The 17,881-nt window shown below is 38.4% G+C and overlaps 3 protein-coding genes across 3 annotated transcripts; 1 reads left to right on the forward strand and 2 right to left on the reverse strand.

Moving 5' to 3' along the window:
• Positions 1 to 722: 722 nt before the first annotated feature.
• Positions 723 to 12,886, forward strand: LOC306753802 (receptor-type tyrosine-protein phosphatase H-like; the record flags this gene model as incomplete). The annotated part of the gene is made up of 15 exons (XM_079237719.1): positions 723 to 732; positions 1,498 to 1,614; positions 2,495 to 2,611; positions 6,600 to 6,854; positions 6,987 to 7,217; positions 7,776 to 8,039; positions 8,246 to 8,339; positions 8,717 to 8,798; positions 8,977 to 9,067; positions 9,214 to 9,290; positions 9,448 to 9,582; positions 11,387 to 11,509; positions 11,733 to 11,893; positions 12,223 to 12,358; positions 12,703 to 12,886. The coding sequence occupies 15 exons, from the start codon at positions 723 to 725 to the stop codon at positions 12,835 to 12,837; spliced, it is 2,028 nt and encodes a 675-aa protein (XP_079093845.1). The 3' UTR covers positions 12,838 to 12,886.
• Positions 12,887 to 13,178: 292 nt separating this feature from the next.
• LOC306753251 (putative nuclease HARBI1) lies at positions 13,179 to 15,187 on the reverse strand (the record flags this gene model as incomplete). The annotated part of the gene is made up of 2 exons (XM_079237118.1): positions 13,179 to 13,752; positions 14,503 to 15,187. The coding sequence occupies 2 exons, from the start codon at positions 15,185 to 15,187 to the stop codon at positions 13,322 to 13,324; spliced, it is 1,116 nt and encodes a 371-aa protein (XP_079093244.1). The 3' UTR covers positions 13,179 to 13,321.
• Positions 15,188 to 15,792: 605 nt separating this feature from the next.
• pigp (phosphatidylinositol glycan anchor biosynthesis, class P) lies at positions 15,793 to 17,881 on the reverse strand. The gene is made up of 5 exons (XM_079237122.1): positions 17,839 to 17,881; positions 17,446 to 17,530; positions 16,982 to 17,054; positions 16,706 to 16,824; positions 15,793 to 16,231 (listed from the first exon to the last, which is right to left on the reverse strand). Exons 2-5 carry the CDS (start codon positions 17,525 to 17,527, stop codon positions 16,116 to 16,118), a joined length of 390 nt encoding a protein of 129 aa, XP_079093248.1. The 5' UTR covers positions 17,528 to 17,530; positions 17,839 to 17,881; the 3' UTR covers positions 15,793 to 16,115.

A 17,881-nucleotide genomic window follows, 5' to 3' on the forward strand; every position in this document is an offset into this window, starting at 1 on the left:
GCAGATGTAAAGCAATCACCACTAATAAACATGTAAAACAGGGGCACATTTACTTGATTGACTTACCTTTGACAAGTAGCACACTATGACCGTTAATAAGGAAGTAACAGGCGGGGCAAAGGTCTCTGTGGTTGTACAAGGCCAAAAAGGAGAAGCAGTTATTTACGTAGTCACTTGCCAATATGAGAGGGGATCAGAGGTTGCGGAAGGAGGACATGGTTAAGAATTAAAAGTCAACACCACCGGAATAAAGTTAATATTGGACTGCGTCTGCCAGGCACGAAGAATTTCTTCGTCAACCTCATGTGTTGTTGCTTCTGTCAACACAGTAGTGCTGAAAACAGAAACTTAAAGTTTGTCTTGGGACCACAAAGGGATCTTACGAGTTCATGGAATGTGTGTAGCTTAGTAAACCCTAATGACGATGAAGCTTTTATCTTTCAAAATCACCTCAGACCACTTTCTGCTGTGTGTCTTCCTCACTCGACTTTGGGTAAGTGTTTTTTTTAATCTTTCCCCTCTGATAGTGATCAGATAGTCTACCTATTAAAAAAAAAAGCGTCAAAACCACAGTGATGCTTCAAGGCACAATATGAATCATAACCAAGTTTAGACAGTGGAAACATTGTCTTAATTATCAGTATTGCTCATCGTATATTTTAGACAAGGTGATGTAGCTGGATATTGTTTTGTAACACAGTCTGTCTGTATTTATTAGGAAAATGGAATTTTGTAAGTTATACCATTGTATAAAATGTAGCACATGGAAGTTATTATAAATAACTACTGTGCACAAATATATACATATTTAATGAACAGGATTGGTATTATTGAAAGAAGACAATAGTTGCATAGAAATCACTATTTTTGTGAACTCTTTTAGTAGTATATTTCAGATGTTGCTACTATTCGAAGTACTAGGTCGAAGTACAACATATTACAACAATTTCCGGGCCATAATTTGCATTTGAACTTCTCAGATGTTTCCTACATAAAAAGTACAATGTCTCTGAAACACCATGGTGTCTTTAAAAAATTAAAATAAAATGCTTTTAACAGTATGCTAGATACAATATAATATTGCATTATATTTCTCTCAACTGAGAGTCCATAGTCAGATGAACACACAATTGTGTTAAATATGAAATAACATTTTGGGTCGGAGGTCATTCAGACTGTATAATTCCTATTCTGTTTTAGTTTGTCACTGACTCAAACCAAACCACAGTCGCATCAGAAATGACAGCAGCATCAGAAATGACAGCAGCATCAGAAATGACAGCAGCATCAGAAATGACAGCAGCAACAGAAATGACAACATTGTTGACAGAGATTCCAACAACAAAAACACGTAAGTTGGAGCCACTGTCCTTTATCTTGGTGACATGTCTGCATTTCCTGGTATTGTGATGCAGACTTCTGTGAAGGCCAATTATGATGTCTAATATGGTATCTCGAACTTTCTTTAATGCAACTGTCAACTCTTTGTCTTTTCAGCTCCTGGAAATGTTCACAATGTGACTGTGGTGACACAAAATGAGACCAGTATTACTCTGATGTGGGACAAGGTTAACAACATCCCAACATACTATCTACAATATGTTAACGAAGAAGGTCCCAAGGAGGAATTCATATCTGGCACAGAGGGATCATCATCAGTCACACATGTGGTTTCTACTCTGACTGCTGCGAAAAAATACAATTTCACCCTCCTAACGTTTCAGGAAGTCAACAGCACTGGATACTCATTTGAAGCTGTCACTGGTATGTCATCAGGCATTTGAAATCAAGCATCTTTCTTCTTATAGGCAAATTAAATTGCTGTATTTTTACTTGTAGTTATAATTTTCCTTTGAACACAATATAACTTACAATAGCTAATATATATATAATGAATATTGATTTAAGTATCAATGTATCTTTACATCCTAGTTCTCCGTAACGATGGAATATTTCAAATCAGTACTACAAACTGAGACCAGCACTCTGCAGAGGAAAAAAGTGGAAAATATTCTGAACTATAGCCTTAAGGTCCACTGTGTAGGATTTAGTGGCATCTAGTGGTGTGTTGTTGATTGCAACTAACTAAATACCTTTCTGCTCACACCTCTTTTTCCAAGGGGGTTGGAGAACTATGGTGGCCTTCAGGTATAGGGACAGTTATTTTTAGGATTTTAGTACAAGAAACTACGCTTGTCAATACTCCGCTTTTCTACCTGACAAAATAATTGATTTTACAAACATATATATCATTTTAAAAACAAAATATTGTGTATAGAGCAGCAACAGTTATAAGTTTACATCAGAAATTACAACATTGTTGACAGAGATTCCAACAACAACAACACGTAAGTTGGAGCCACTGTCCTTTATCTTGGTGACATGTCTGCATTTCCTGGTATTGTGATGCGGACTTCAGTGAAGGCCAATTATGATGTCTAATGTGGGGTCTCAAACTTTCTTTAATGCAACTGTCAACTCTTTGTCTTTTCAGCTCCTGGAAATGTTCACAATGTGACTGTGGTGACACAAAATGAGACCAGTATCACTCTGATGTGGGACAAGGTTAACAACATCTCAACATACTATCTACAATATGTTAACGAAGAAGGTTCCAAGGAGGAATTAATATCTGACACAGAGGGATCATCAGTCACACATGTGGTTTCTACTCTGACTGCTGCGAAAAAATACAAGTTCACCCTCCTAACGTTTCAGGAAGTCAACAGCACTGGATACTCATTTGAAGCTGTCACTGGTATGTCATCAGGCATTTGAAATCAAGCATCTTTCTTCTTATATGCAAATTAAATTGCTGTATTTTTACTTGTAGTTATAATTTTTCTTTGAACACAATATAACTTACAATAGCTAATATATATATAATGAATATTGATTTAAGTATCAATGTATCTTTACATCCTAGTTCTCCGTAACGGTGGAATATTTCAAATCAGTACTACAAACTGAGACCAGCACTCTGCAGGGGAAAAAAGTGGAAAATATTCTGAACTATAGCCTTAAGGTCCACTGTGTAGGATTTAGTGGCATCTAGTGGTGTGTTGTTGATTGCAACTAACTAAATACCTTTCTGCTCACACCTCTTTTTCCAAGGGGGTTGGAGAACTATGGTGGCCTTCAGGTATAGGGACAGTTATTTTTAGGATTTTAGTACAAGAAACTACGCTTGTCAATACTCCGCTTTTCTACCTGACAAAATAATTGATTTTACAAACATATATATCATTTTAAAAACAAAATATTGTGTATAGAGCAGCAACAGTTATAAGTTTACATCAGAAATTACAACATTGTTGACAGAGATTCCAACAACAACAACACGTAAGTTGGAGCCACTGTCCTTTATCTTGGTGACATGTCTGCATTTCCTGGTATTGTGATGCGGACTTCTGTGAAGGCCAATTATGATGTCTAATGTGGGGTCTCAAACTTTCTTTAATGCAACTGTCAACTCTTTGTCTTTTCAGCTCCTGGAAATGTTCACAATGTGACTGTGGTGACACAAAATGAGACCAGTATCACTCTGATGTGGGACAAGGTTAACAACATCTCAACATACTATCTACAATATGTTAACGAAGAAGGTTCCAAGGAGGAATTAATATCTGACACAGAGGGATCATCAGTCACACATGTGGTTACTCCTCTGACTGCTACGAAAAAATACAATTTCACCCTCCTAACGTTTCAGGAAGTCAACAGCACTGGATACTCATTTGAAGCTGTCACTGGTATGTCATCAGGCATTTTAAATCAAGCATCTTTCTTCTTATATGCAAATTAAATTGCTGTATTTTTACTTATAGTTATAATTTTTCTTTGAACACAATAGAACTTACAATAGCTAATATATATAATGAATATTGATTTAAGTATCAATGTATCTTTACATCCTAGTTCTCCGTAAAGGTGGAATATTTCAAATCAGTACTACAGTGAATATTCCTTTCATATAGACATATAACAAGAGCCAGGGCAAAGCTCTGTAAGAATATAATATAATTAAAAGTGTAGAAGAGCAGAAGTGTGTTGAACCTCATTGCATTTACTGGTGAGTGAATATTCCTTTCATATCAAGAGCCAGGTGTTAGGGCCGGTCGAAGGGAAACCTGAGCACAGCACAACAATGTGTCTCCCCTTCTCTCCACCTCCCAAATAAGGACCAATGCGACAGACAGTCCACAATATTTATTTATTGTGATACTGGTAGAAACTAATCATAAGGGTGATCCTGGTCCGAAACAACAAACAAAGCAATCTTTGCAAGTAGCCTCACTTCCCTATCCTGCACAAAGTAATACAATACATTGCAGGTATCTTACCTATGTCCCTACCAGTAAACAGGAGAAAACAAGTTTGAACAAAAAGGGCTTCTCAGCCCTACCACTACACAGACTGCTCAATACCCCCACCACCCAAGGATCAGCGAAGTGCAGCATCGCCTGGTTGGAAGCTGGAGAGATAAGAAAGGGAGGCCCAATCACCATCTCCACCCTTACGGACTCACAGACTTTGAGGCGCGCTCCCGCAAAGTCCGTGAAGGTTTAGGGCTGTCCCACTGTCACATCGTAGAGCGCTTGAGGGCTCTCTGGCAGATATTTTGAGCCCTTTACGAACCCTTTCCGTAAGTCAGCATTAGATGCCGACTTTGCTGAAGGGAATTACCCACAATTCATAGCAATGTGATGTTAAACACGCAGTTCTCAATAGAAGAATGGAGACGTAAAAAAAAGAAGGTAAACAAAGAGGCACGTGGACGTTCAGCCCGATAAAATACCTTTACACTACAACATTACGGATTAAGGAAGGACATAAAAACACATGCAATCAGAGGAATTCAAACAGAAATTATATTTATAATATTTCGTTTGATAAAACGAGAAAATAGAAAATTTAAAATGACTTTGAAGACGTTCAAATCAGTGAATAAAAAGTATAAAATAAATACACAATTGTACACAATATTTGTTTATGTAGTTCCCTGATATGTTGCAGCAAAGTTCTGTCCCATTCATATTTACACCAGTTCAAGCCCTTACAGCCTCTCACACTCAACAACTTGCAGGTGACGTCAGTAAATCCCCGAGGGTTCAGGGTTTGAGGGTTTAGGGTGGAGATTGGGATTGGACTAAATACCTCCATCCAATCACCTGCAAACAAGTCAGTCATAACACCAGTGCAAAGCTCTGCAAGAATATACTATAATTAAAAGTTTATAAGTAACAGAAGGGTGTTGTTCACTCAATATCGTAGATTGTGGCTAATGAAAAGCAATAATGCAATGCAACTTATTATTATTTAATTTTTTTAAACTACACAAAACACTACATTTTAACAGATGTAATTGTTTTACTCAGATTTTGTTTCAACATCTTCTCCACTTCTTTTTACATCCAAGCTCCTCCCAATGCAGAAGATTTCCAATCGGTTGCACAAAGTGAGACCAATATAACTCTGCAGTGGAAAAAAGTGAATGACCTCCTCACTTATACACTTGGGCTAAATGGAATAGTGTTTAATGTTTCTGCATCAGCGGGACAGGATCCAGTGTCATACACAATCTCAGAGCTCACAAGTGGGACTATATACAGCTTCAGTCTCTTCACTGTGTTTGAAAAAGTCAGAAGCAGCGGAGTGAACCACACAGCACCCACTGGTAAGACGTTTTTCTCCAGATTAAACCAAGAGCAAGGACAGTGCTCTGTAACAATATCTAATTTAAAGTCTCTTATTGTTAATAGATGGATTAATGATTTTTACTTTTGCTGATAAAATAATGGAGTTGAATCCAACTATTAATTTGCTTGAAAGACTGTTTGCTGGGAAAAATGTTAACTGTTTATTTACATTTTAGCTCCTGGAAATGTAAATAATGTGACTGCGTCAACACAAAATGAGAGCAGTATAACTCTGATGTGGGACAAAGTCAACAACATATCATCATACGCTCTACAATATGATGACAAAGAGATCACCATCAACATATCTCCTCAAGACGCATCAGTCACACATGAGGTTGATTCTCTTAATGCGGGGACAAAATATGATTTCACTCTCATCACTCGCTTTGAGAAAGTCAACAGCACTGGATTCTCCTTTAACGCTGCGACTGGTAGGTGACCTTTGAGTAAACATTTGAAGTCAGGAATTTTGCTTATGATATGCCAACCCTCTACAAATTGCTGTATTTAATTGCACCTTATAAACTTTAACTCGTTGTCCCACGCATCACAAATTAAACTTCCAACAGACATAGGATTTAGAGGAACTAATACTCATCGACGTTACATAACACTACCTGATCATTATGCACAAGAGTTTGCAACTGATGATTAAAATCAGACTAATAGAACACTTCAGTAATAAAGTGAAAAAACAGAACTACAGTTCAACAGAACAGACAACAGACCGGAGATACTGTAGTGACATGGATCTCTCTAATACACCTCTTATTATTTAGGCTATTAATCATTCTCAGGTCAGAGTGAATGTTTTGAAATTCATTTTTTGAAATCTTAATATCTGCATTCAAAATGTACTTACATTGATACACCGTGTGTGTGTGTGTGTGTTTTCAGTTCCCTCAATGGTGACTGTGGTCAACGTGACTGAACGCTCTGTGACCAGCTTCAACCTGACGTGGCAGACGAATAAAGACTGGGACTACTTTCTCCAAATTAATGGGGCACATTCCCAACTTCTCCCAAAAAGAGCCATGGATGTTGTCTCCTATCCAATCACCTCTCTCCAGCCTGGAACGGAGTATTCATTCAGCGTGATCACAGTGTTCTCTGAACTTAATAGCACTGCTTATAAAGGCTTCACAGTAACAGGTATTTACATGCTTTCTCTGCGACAAACTCTCAAACACTTTTCAATATGAATTGTAACGAAAGCATTATTTGTTGATTGAATCATGTTTTAGTTTTAACAATTGGAAGCTTTTATTTTCTCATTAATTTCAGCCATAGACTGTACCAATGTCCCCTGGCGTGTTACTAACTCATCAATCCAAGGGACGATTGAAGGCTTGTTCTCGAATGCAACAGCCACTTATAAATCGGAAACTCATGTCAGTCCTGGAAGAGGCAATGTGTCATTTGCTCGTCTTTACCCTGGCGCGACCTATGAGGTGTCTCTGGTCTATGAAGCAAAGTCCATGCACTTTCTACAGTGTAGCCACAGTTTGACAATCAGTGAGTATAACACTGTTTTACCACATTAACTGATATTTGTTTGCATTTCCCACAGAAACAATGTTTACATGATCTTTCTCAATTTTTATATAGATATTATAAAATAATATTTCAAAGCATTTGAACCACAATTGTAGTGGAAAGCACCCTGTATATTCATCTAATCAATTAATTTTTGTGTGTGTGAAAATATATAAAATGCCGACAAGCACCCTGCCTAGAGTCAACAGCGGCCTCTTCAAATTGCTATTTAGTTCCGACAAAAAATCCCCGAAACCATTTGATGTATCCAACACATAATACAGAAAGAAAGCAGCATATCCTCAATCTGGTAAAGTTGGAATGATTGACAGAATGATTGGCATTTTTGTATTTTAAGTGACTAATCAATTATGATCAAAGTATTTAAGTTAACTTCCTGTGGATTGGCTAACGATGGTTCTGTACTATTACTTTTCGATGGACATAAAAGCAAATGCATGAATTTGTGTTGTTTGACAATGGTTACACTGGTCTGTGGTTGTATTGTAAAGGCACATTTCCACTTGTTTTACTCAGTTCCTCCGTATTTAACCGCTCACTGCGAGTACTGGGACGCTGGCTATTCTGTCTTTATCGTCTGGAATAAACCGGCTGGCGTGTGGACTTCTGTGGAGGTGAACGTGACTGGGAGAAATTACAAAGTGCATGAAAATGAGGAACAACATCTCAAAATACCTGGATTCCAACCTGCTAAAACATACAAGGTGTCTTTAGTTTCACTGTCCGGGACCGTCAGGAGTTATGAACCATTCGTTTTTTCATGTCTCACTGATCCAAGGGGTGAGTCAAAGTGACTATATTACTCTATAGAAGTACCATTTCAGTGTGTTTCCTGAAGTAACCTTTTAACAATATATTCTCACTTTTATCGCATTATTGTGCTGTTTGGAATCAGTTGTATGACGGCTTGTTGTTTGGTTTTGGTGACTACTGTGTTGAGTATGTATATGTTTTGAAGTCTTTAATCCAGAATCTACCCTCCGTAGGAGTCATTGCAGGGTCCGTATTTGGTGTTTTGCTTTTTGGTCTCCTGGTCTGTTTGGCTCTCTTTATTTTTTTCAAAAGACCAGCTATTATCAGGTTAGTGATGCCTCAGTAACCATAGTAATATTTTCTTCCTGACATGTAGTGAATCAGACTCAATCATACCCTCTTTGCTTCTTTCCCACAGCAGAAAAAATGTATTCATTGGTGGTCCAAGACAATCCAAGAAAAAGTTCAAGTAAGTATACATTTAACTATTTCTACACAATGCTAACACCACGAACAATCAGTCTACAATGCAGAGAAAAGGGACATTCTATATTGTATCTACAGAGAATTAGAAGGTTGACCACATATGAAAATATAGTGTCATAATAAAGTGGCTTTATTATGTCATATTTGTGTATGTCAATTGTTTTAAATACCATCACAACATGCCATGGGTTCTACTTTTGTTGTGTGTATTTTTTCAGAGCTATTTCTGTGGCAAAGTTTCCAGACCACTTCTACCAATTAGGTGTGGATGACAGTAGAGGCTTCAGCCAGGAATATGAGGTGCATAAACGCATATTGTATTTTGTTTCTCTGCTATGTCTTCCTATTTATGAACTGTGTGTGTGTGTGTGTGTGTGTGTGTGTGTGTGTGTGTGTGTGTGTGTGTGTATAGCTGAGGTACCGTTTCACTTGCTTTCCGTTCAATCACATACATTCTCATCTCCAAACTTCCATGCAGAGCTTCATTCCTGTTGGCACGGAGCAAACACGAGAGGCAGCTCTTCTAGTCCAGAGCAAAGCAAGGAACCGTTTCAACAATGTCCTGCCGTGTAAGCCTGTCCTCTGACCGCTGGACGACAATATCATGAGCAGTCAACACTCATAAAATAGTCCAAATCCACCGATTCATTCTAAGCATGGCCGACTTTAGTTGTGGTGCATTGCAGCTGAACCATCTTCTGTTTTGTCATCCTAGATGACTGGTGCCGGGTGAAGTTATCTACATCCAATCCCAAGGAAACTTCGGACTACATTAATGCCAGTTACATGCCAGTAGGTACTACTTGATGATGGTCAAAGGGCAGATTTGATAAGCTTGAACCATTTATTATCTCTAATGAAAATGGTGTTTTATGATGTCATGCTGAACAATATAGGACTCGTACAAGCTGGACAGGTGTTCATGTTACCTTTGCCAATTGCTTCTTAGGGCTTCAACAGCAACAAAGAGTACATCGCCACCCAGGGTCCTCTGCCCTCGACAGTCAATGACTTTTGGAGAATGATCTGGGAACAAAGAGTGAAAGGCATCGTCATGGTAACCAACTGCACTGAGGGAGGACGGGTAAGTCATCAGGAAGATTTTTTGTGATCACATTTTTATTGATTTTCTAGATATGCATATAAAGAAAAGATGTGCACAGGACATGTACATAAAGATACACGTGCACATAACCATACAAATGAAACTAAATACATTAGGGTATATATACACATATGTATACACACACATACATACATCCAAGGGAATGTATTATATTAGGATATTTTTTGCTTAAAGCCGTAGACCAGGATAAAATAGTTGTTTTCTTTAGCACCGTGTATTCTAGCTATTGAGAGTTCCATGTTCACAACATCAAGATAACTAGCTAACCACTGGGGTTTTGTAAGAGTATGAGGTGGACTCCAATGCATTGCTAGCTTTTATTTTTCAGCTGTCAGGCCGGTGAGTAAGATGCGTTTTTGATGCTGTGATAACTCCCGTGTGGAAAAATCATTTAGAAGCAGCATGGCAGGAGTGCATGGAACTACATAGTTTATGATCTTTGTCAAAAAGAGACGTACCATTTTCCAAAAAAGATTGACATCTTTACAAAACATATACATGAAAATATGTACAAAAGGTACATATTGATGATGTAATTGTTTTTTTTATTTAAAAAAAAATCCTCGGTGTATAATAGGTTCGATGTAAAAAGTGTAGTTGAATCTGCTGATGGTTGGGGTTTTTCGAGGTTCCAGTTATACCTTTCCAAATATAATCCCAGTCCAGCAGCACATTCTCCATCACAGTTCGAGGTCTTTGGCCCAGACCTGTTCAATATGTAAGGGTTTGTGAGAAGATACAGAGAAAAATGAGTACAGCTGGATACTAATCCCTTAGTTTGGCCTTGTGTATTCAAAATAGAATGCAGGTGATGTGATCCCAAAGGATCATCCATGGTACCCCGTATGCTTTAAGTGATGATCTTAGTTGTAGATATAGAAAAAAAAGATGAGCCAGGTATGTCATAGGTAGTACGTATATCATTAAATGACCTCAAACCATTCTCATTAAAGATATCTGCTAGTTATCTTTTTGCTTGCCCATGTTGATGAAGAAAATGAGACCCTACCGGTAAGTAATAGACAGTTATTAAAAATTGGGGTGTTGCAATACCATTTGAGATTTGTTTTGGTCTCTTTTTCAGCCATGTTGATAGTACGAAATATATAATTGGGCCAAGTGAGAGTTTAGCTTGTTTAAGTGGAATAAACCAGGTCCTCTAACCTGCGTGGTGCGGCAAGATTTTCTCCAATTGGTTTCCAAGATACCGATGCCTCTGGGTTCAACCAAATTGAGAGTGGTCTCAAAACAAAAGGCCACAAATGATATTTAAAGCTTGTAACTGAAGACCACCTTTAGTAGATTTTTAACTCTGAGTCCATCTGTTAAGGTCAGATTCAATACATTTATATATGTCCATGTAGTTTTTTGAGATCATTTTATTTAGGGATTTGACGATTTCAATTCCAAGGTATTTGAAATGTTTAACAATAGGAATATTAGAAGGTAGGGAACTTGGTGTTAAATATTGATTTAAAGGTAAAAGAGCTGATTTAGTCCAATTCATTTTATAACCGGACAAGGAACTAAAATCTGTAAAGGCACTTAGCATATGAGGAATGGAAGTGGGGGCTTTGTCAACATATATTAAGATGTCATCAGCATATAGGACATGTTATGGCTGGTGTCATCATTGAAAGTTATTGACAGTGCACACACTTACTTTTTGTGTTTTTTTTTTGGCCCCACAAAAAAACGGACTTCTATTGACTTCAAGTTAAAACAGCTTCAATAACCCATTTTTGGTGTTTCTTTTCCCTAGACCAAGTGTGAGCGATACTGGCCTGCAGACAGAAAGCCGTGCTCCTACGGAGAGCTGGTGGTCACCACCATATCTGAGCAGCAGGAGCCCAACTGGACATTGAGGGAATTCAGAGTGAAACATGTACGGACCATCTCTAAAAATTGTATTGTTAAATAGGATCAGTTTTAATATAATTCCAAGTCACAAAGCACACAACAGTGAATAGAAACTGTGATTGTGTCAGAGCACAAATAACAATTCATAACACATTTCTAAAGAGGATAAACGCTTGACGACTTCGACGATGTTTTTGTTGGTTCAAGACTTACAGTATTTGAATTGCTCTCTTTGATCATCTTCACAGGGGAATAACTCAGAGGAGCGCACAGTGAGACATTTTCACTTCACTGCCTGGCCTGACCATGGAGTCCCACAGGGCACAGAAGTCCTGATACAGTTCAGAGGACTGGTGAGACGGCACATAGAGAGCGATGGGGCTGAAGCACCAACGGTGGTTCACTGCAGGTACAGAATGAGTTCTTATCGGTCAGCCTATACAAATCCAACAAAGAACAAGGGGGGTGACGTAGTTGGGTGCGCTTACAACATTACTGCTATTAAATTGAATGACATATATGCACATGCATTTTAGATGAAATATCAGCTTTTATAACTTTCACTGCTTTAGTTTGCATGTCAGTCGTATGTAAGAAGGCGCTCAGGGGGGAGACAATGTTTTAAATTCAGAAGTGAGTGACTTCCACATGTAGTTAAAAATCTACCTTGAGACCATCAAGACGACCATCAAACCTGGACAATAACTGCTTACCTTTTACTCTTTGTCTCTCTCTTAGTGCTGGAGTGGGGAGAACGGGCACTATCATCGCTCTGGATGTGCTGCTTCAGCAGCTCGAGAAAGAAAGAGCTGTGGGAATCCAAGGCTTTGTGCACAAGATGAGACTGAGCCGACCACACATGGTGCAGACGGAGGTAAAACCGCTCATATGAACTTCCTACAGGCTGAAGTATCACTTCCGTACATGGAAACATGTTTAAGGTTTAATTGTAAACTGCTTAGAATTCCATGTAGTTGTTGTTTTGCACCCTCCAAAACAGTTCTGAAATTGTCAGTTTCTAGTGTCAGTGTTTGTTTATATTCATATTTAAATGAATTGTATTGCTCACCTGTAAAACGGAACAAACCTACATTATTAGGAAACTGAGGCTGGTTAACATTAAAAAGGAAGTGTCAGCCAGAATACTATGTGAACATACACACGTTACACCCAAAGTTCTGCTTTTCAAATAACCAGTAAAATGTGGTTTATTTTCAGTCCCAGTATGTTTTCCTGCACCAATGCATCATGGACCGTCTGCAGCCAGATGAGAAGAATGAAGAGAACATATATGAGAATGCAGATATGATCTACGTCAATGCCACTGCACTCCAAGTGCTGACAAAAGCCTAAACTAAACAAGATCGTCAGCACTGAAGGCACTCTTTTATGCATTAAATGAAAAAGTAATTATGTTGACATGCTATATTTTTGTTATTAATTGTAAATATGCAAACATTTAAGCCTTATACATTTACTGTACATGGTTAGTACTCTTTAGATTTTATTTAACTTGTAAATGTGTGTTCCTCATTTACAAAATGTGTATGCTTCCTCTTATTATTATTTTTTAAATCACATTTATTAATAATAAATGTAGGTAGAAACGAAAGATTTTCTAATTGTACAATACAATACAATATTTTTCATGAACAGAAATATCTGAATGTGTCTGCCAAGTCTGTTAACTAAAAGAAAAACACAATGTATCACATTTTCATATTAGTGTTAAACTGACACAGACAAGCAACACACCGAGTATACATATTGCTCTATAAATTGGGTTTTGGGTCCAATGTTCGTACTTTGATACAAGTTTCTAACACACCCACTCTGCTCACACATCCTCCCCCATGATACTTGTACGTGGCGGGTCCTTGCTAGTGAAGGCAAAAGAGAAGTTACGAAGGATGAGTTCCTGCCTGGCTTGTAGGGCCTCAGTGTTGACAGTCACTGGCCCTGAATGCTGCTTGCCTGGATGCAGGGGCTCAATTTTGCCGGCTACAGGCGGGGGCGGGACAGAGAACTTCTTAGCGATGTTGTGCAGAACACTGCACGCCTTGATGATGTTGGCCTTTTTGTCCAAAGAGCATTCTTGTGCAAAACCAAGTTGCATCAGACACCTGAAGCGCCTCTTCATGGAGCCGAGCGTTGTCCGCATGACGTTGTGGATCTTCGCATGGGCCTCATTGAAGCGGGTCTCACTGTCATTTGCAGGTTCTGACACAGGAGTCAAGACATGTTTGCTTAAGTGATAGCCTTTTCCACCTTTAAGAAATTCAGGAGAGAATGCAATTAATAAAAGCTCAAATGGGTTTCGGAGCTTAAATCGATAGAAAATCTCATTGAATATAATTAAAAAGTGAATGTGAACTAGGACTGCGTTGCATAGTTTTTTTTTATGTGGTAGCAAGTAACACGGTATGTGGGTGTGTTATCTAATATGGCAATCTTTTGAATACATTTCAGGCTGCTTTAAAAAAGAAATGGCTGGAAAATTGAAACTCTGGCTGATGCAGTTTTACTGTTGATTGGTGTGCATATCCCTGCAAAATAAACACATAATATAATAAATCAAGTGGGAAAGTCCATTCCTAACCTTGGAAATAGTAGTTTGACAAAAGAAAAAACGATTTAAATGAAGGTCCACTCATAAGCTTTTCCAAGAGATTTCCTCTGCAGATTTTTCTGTGGAAGACTGACAAACAGTTGAAAGCTCTGGAGAAAGCATGTGGACCTTGAGTTTTTTTTTTTTTAAATTGATCAAACTTGAGTTTATTTTTGTTCGTGGGTAGTAGCATAACGTCGAAAGCATATATTGTTTATTTTATTGGTATTGGATATTATAATGAGTTTTTAAAAAGCAGGTAATGTCATACGTTTGTGTGTGTTTTAATTATACACTGACATTTATAAAAACATGTCACTTTGCACAGAGAAAAATATGAGTTAAGTTCTGACATCTAAACAGTCAGTCACCATTCTTAAAGATGCTTTTTTGTTTGTTTTACATCTTACCAATAACCCAATATGGTCCGTGCAGTTCCTCCTCCAGTTCCCTTCCTTTGAACGACGAGTCCCATATCTCCTGCTCAAACGTGCTGCCCACGCAACACTTTTCCACACTCAGGATGTTGCCGTCGGAGTCGCATATGATCTGGCTCACCACCGACGTGTAGCCCAAGGTGTTGACAAAAGACCTGAACGTCTCCTTCTCATACGGAGAGGCTCGTATCTTGAAGTGAGCTGGAGCCAAGACACCCAGCACGTCGGGGATCCCGCAGACTCTCCTGATGCTGGAGGCGACATTGTTTTTGGCATCCCGAAGCAGCGGGAATGAGATGAACTGATCGGCCATACCCGCGATGACACCGGAGACTGTGCAAATGACCTCGGGGCAGTCCGCCTGGCTCGGTCCGAGTCTCTGCAGGACTTCGGCGGAGGAAACGCCATGCGCGTAAAAGTTTAGCGCCACCATGACCGTCGCGTCCACCGACAGTGCGGGTGTATTCACGGCGACGTTCTTCATGCGGATGCGGACTGCGTCTGTGATGAAAGCGATGCAGGGTCTGGTGAGGTGGAACAACTGGAACAAAGCGCCGTCGTCGAAGTCGTCAAAGCTGCTCGAAGCCGCACTGTCCGCGCCGCCATGTCCGAGGAGCTCCTCCTGGACCGCGAGCCACACCGGCAGAGCGAAGGCCATGTGTTTACTACTGCAGCGAAACACGTGCAACTCTGGCTGGAGGGACAACAGCTAGTACTGGATGAATGACAAATTGTGTGTGTGTGTGTGTGTGTGTGTGTGTGTGTGTGTAGTATCATGGAAGCACGGTCTTCTTCTTTTAGACAGCCATGCAAAGTGGTACTCTATCGCCACCCAGTGCATAGGAATGCAGCGGAAGGAAGGGATTGCAATCCAGATGGAAAAAGTAATTTAGTCATTTCAGTGGAATATACCTGAGGAAACTATATACCATGACTGACAGAATATGTCTCAATTATTAGTGTGAAAGTGGAAACCCTGTACTAAAGTGAAACAATGATAATGTATAAGATACATTATCTGTGTGGAACTATAAGTGAGAGGACTTGGAGGTAACCCACCATAATAACAAAATATATACATTAACCTTTATATCTAGACCCTGAATTGTGATTTTGACCAAATAGATTGATGTGTTTTAAAATACAATATTGTCTAGCATCTTTTAAGACCTTTGAAATATAAAATGCAACAGGTTATCATGTAAAAATAAGATATAGTAGCTCATGATATTATCTTATGTGTAATATTTCACAAAACACATGTTAAACAAAAGTATGAAATTTATTGAATAAAATGGCCTTGTTCATCCAATATACAAATTACTTTGATAATAGTTACTTTGTTCATATTGTGAAATTGTGTTATTCACTATATTATTAACACACACAGAGCACATTAATTTGTACATAAAGGACTAGATGAAGTCAATAATGTCAGTACATATTTTTCCCATATTGCATTGACCTGGATAAATAAATAAAAGCAGAATCCTTCTTTTTTTAAACAAAGTGAACACACTGACACCATAACAAATCCCCTGCAGCTTAACTTTTGGTCTTCCTCTGGCTAAATCAGTTCCTGTTTGCTATGATGTGGGGGACAAATAGAATATTTGGTTGACTTCACTAATGGAAACATCTTTTAGTCTGGGTATCCCCCCCTTGTGGCAGTTTGTTGTCCTCTGGCCTTGAGCGTACACATCTGTGACAAAAAGAAACATGAAAGGACATAAGGGTCAGAAAGTTCCGAACTCCATGAGAAAATATTGAAGACTTGAGAGTTTTGTCGTATTGGGAGACTTGCAGTAAGATTAAACATATCATATACAAATATATTACATTATAATATACAGTACATTACACAAATATGCCGCGGTCGCGACCTGTAAATCACAAGGTAGCCCCGCCCTAAAGCATACTGCTTTGTTGTCTAAATTACTCTAAAACAAACCATAATTTATTAAATGAATATCATGCTGTATTGAAGAAGATTTGAAACTAGCGGTTGAAACCATAGAATTGAGTTTACAATGTTTACTGAAGAAATACAATAAAGTAGAGGTTAATACACCATCACTATGCCCACTTAGGAGATCGGTGGAGTGTGTTCACTTTTCTGAACCAAAGGTTGCCGCTTGATTGTCTCCTAACGAGTAGGGTACAGTTGTGTCTTCACCTGTGATGTTGTCCAGGGAGTCGAGTGGAGCCGTGTTGTTCATGTTCACTCCGAACAGCAACACCGAAGTGATCACTATTGCAACCAGAAGATAGATTGGTACAGCTAGGGCCCAATATCTACACAAGAAAGAAACATGTTTTAGTTAACGGATCATAAAAGTTATAATGTGGTACATGTATTTCCTGAAGCTACTATACTATTCAATTTAACAGTAAGAGAGGGGTATTGGACTGCGTATTGGATAACTAATGTCCAACATGAACTTCTACCTACTTTTGAGGCCAGTAGGTCAGACCTATTGAATGAAGCCACTCCTCTGGTATGAAGGCCCACAGGCAATACAGAACTGCGGAGAGAAGAAAGGAAAGTAGACTAACATTGCAGACTTCATACATTCATTCATACAGACAGAGTTACTGCATTGCAATTACATTCCCCATAACCTGATAGTGAGTGTGATTAATGACTGGATCTGACACTGTTTTATTTATTTTTATATATTTTACGTACATTTGTAGAATATTTAACCAAAGCGATATCAGAGACTTTTTCTTCTTCAATAAACAGAATTAATAGACACATCATTTTATTTTAAAAGGTGTTTTTTGTAGCAGCGTCTGAATTGTACATTACACTGTATACACATGGTATTCAATTCCCTGAATGTCTCTGAAATATTTGCAATGTTATTTAGATATTTAAATATTTGAACAGTGAAATATCAATATATCACTTACAGAAGCCAAACTGTGAGCCAAGGAAAAGGACAAACCCATAAATGGCTCTCTCAGGCAGAGGAGAGGGAGAGCTTACCACCATTTTCTGAAATCCAAACAAAAAACAGAAAGGTAACGTTACATTGTAGAAGTGTCAATATGTATGGAATACATGAAATAAAGCTTCAAACCAAAACTTTGTTCAAGTTACGTAGTACATAAGTTACATAAGTTAGTACATATGACAGCTAACGTTAGTAGCAACATATTCTTCCCGAAATAAGCTAACGTTACCAGATATGTCCTGTCAACACAGCTAATCTGAGTTTTTAATACCAGATACCCTCGACATATGCAACATAATTATGTATCAGAACTGGAAGTGAAGAATACGTAAAAAAAAAAAATTCTAACCAAACCCCAGATAGCTTCTTTACTCCAACATTTGTATCTTGCC

Source organism: Taurulus bubalis (genome assembly GCF_910589615.1).
Source record: "Taurulus bubalis genome assembly, chromosome: 2".
Classification (NCBI taxonomy): domain Eukaryota; kingdom Metazoa; phylum Chordata; class Actinopteri; order Perciformes; family Cottidae; genus Taurulus; species Taurulus bubalis.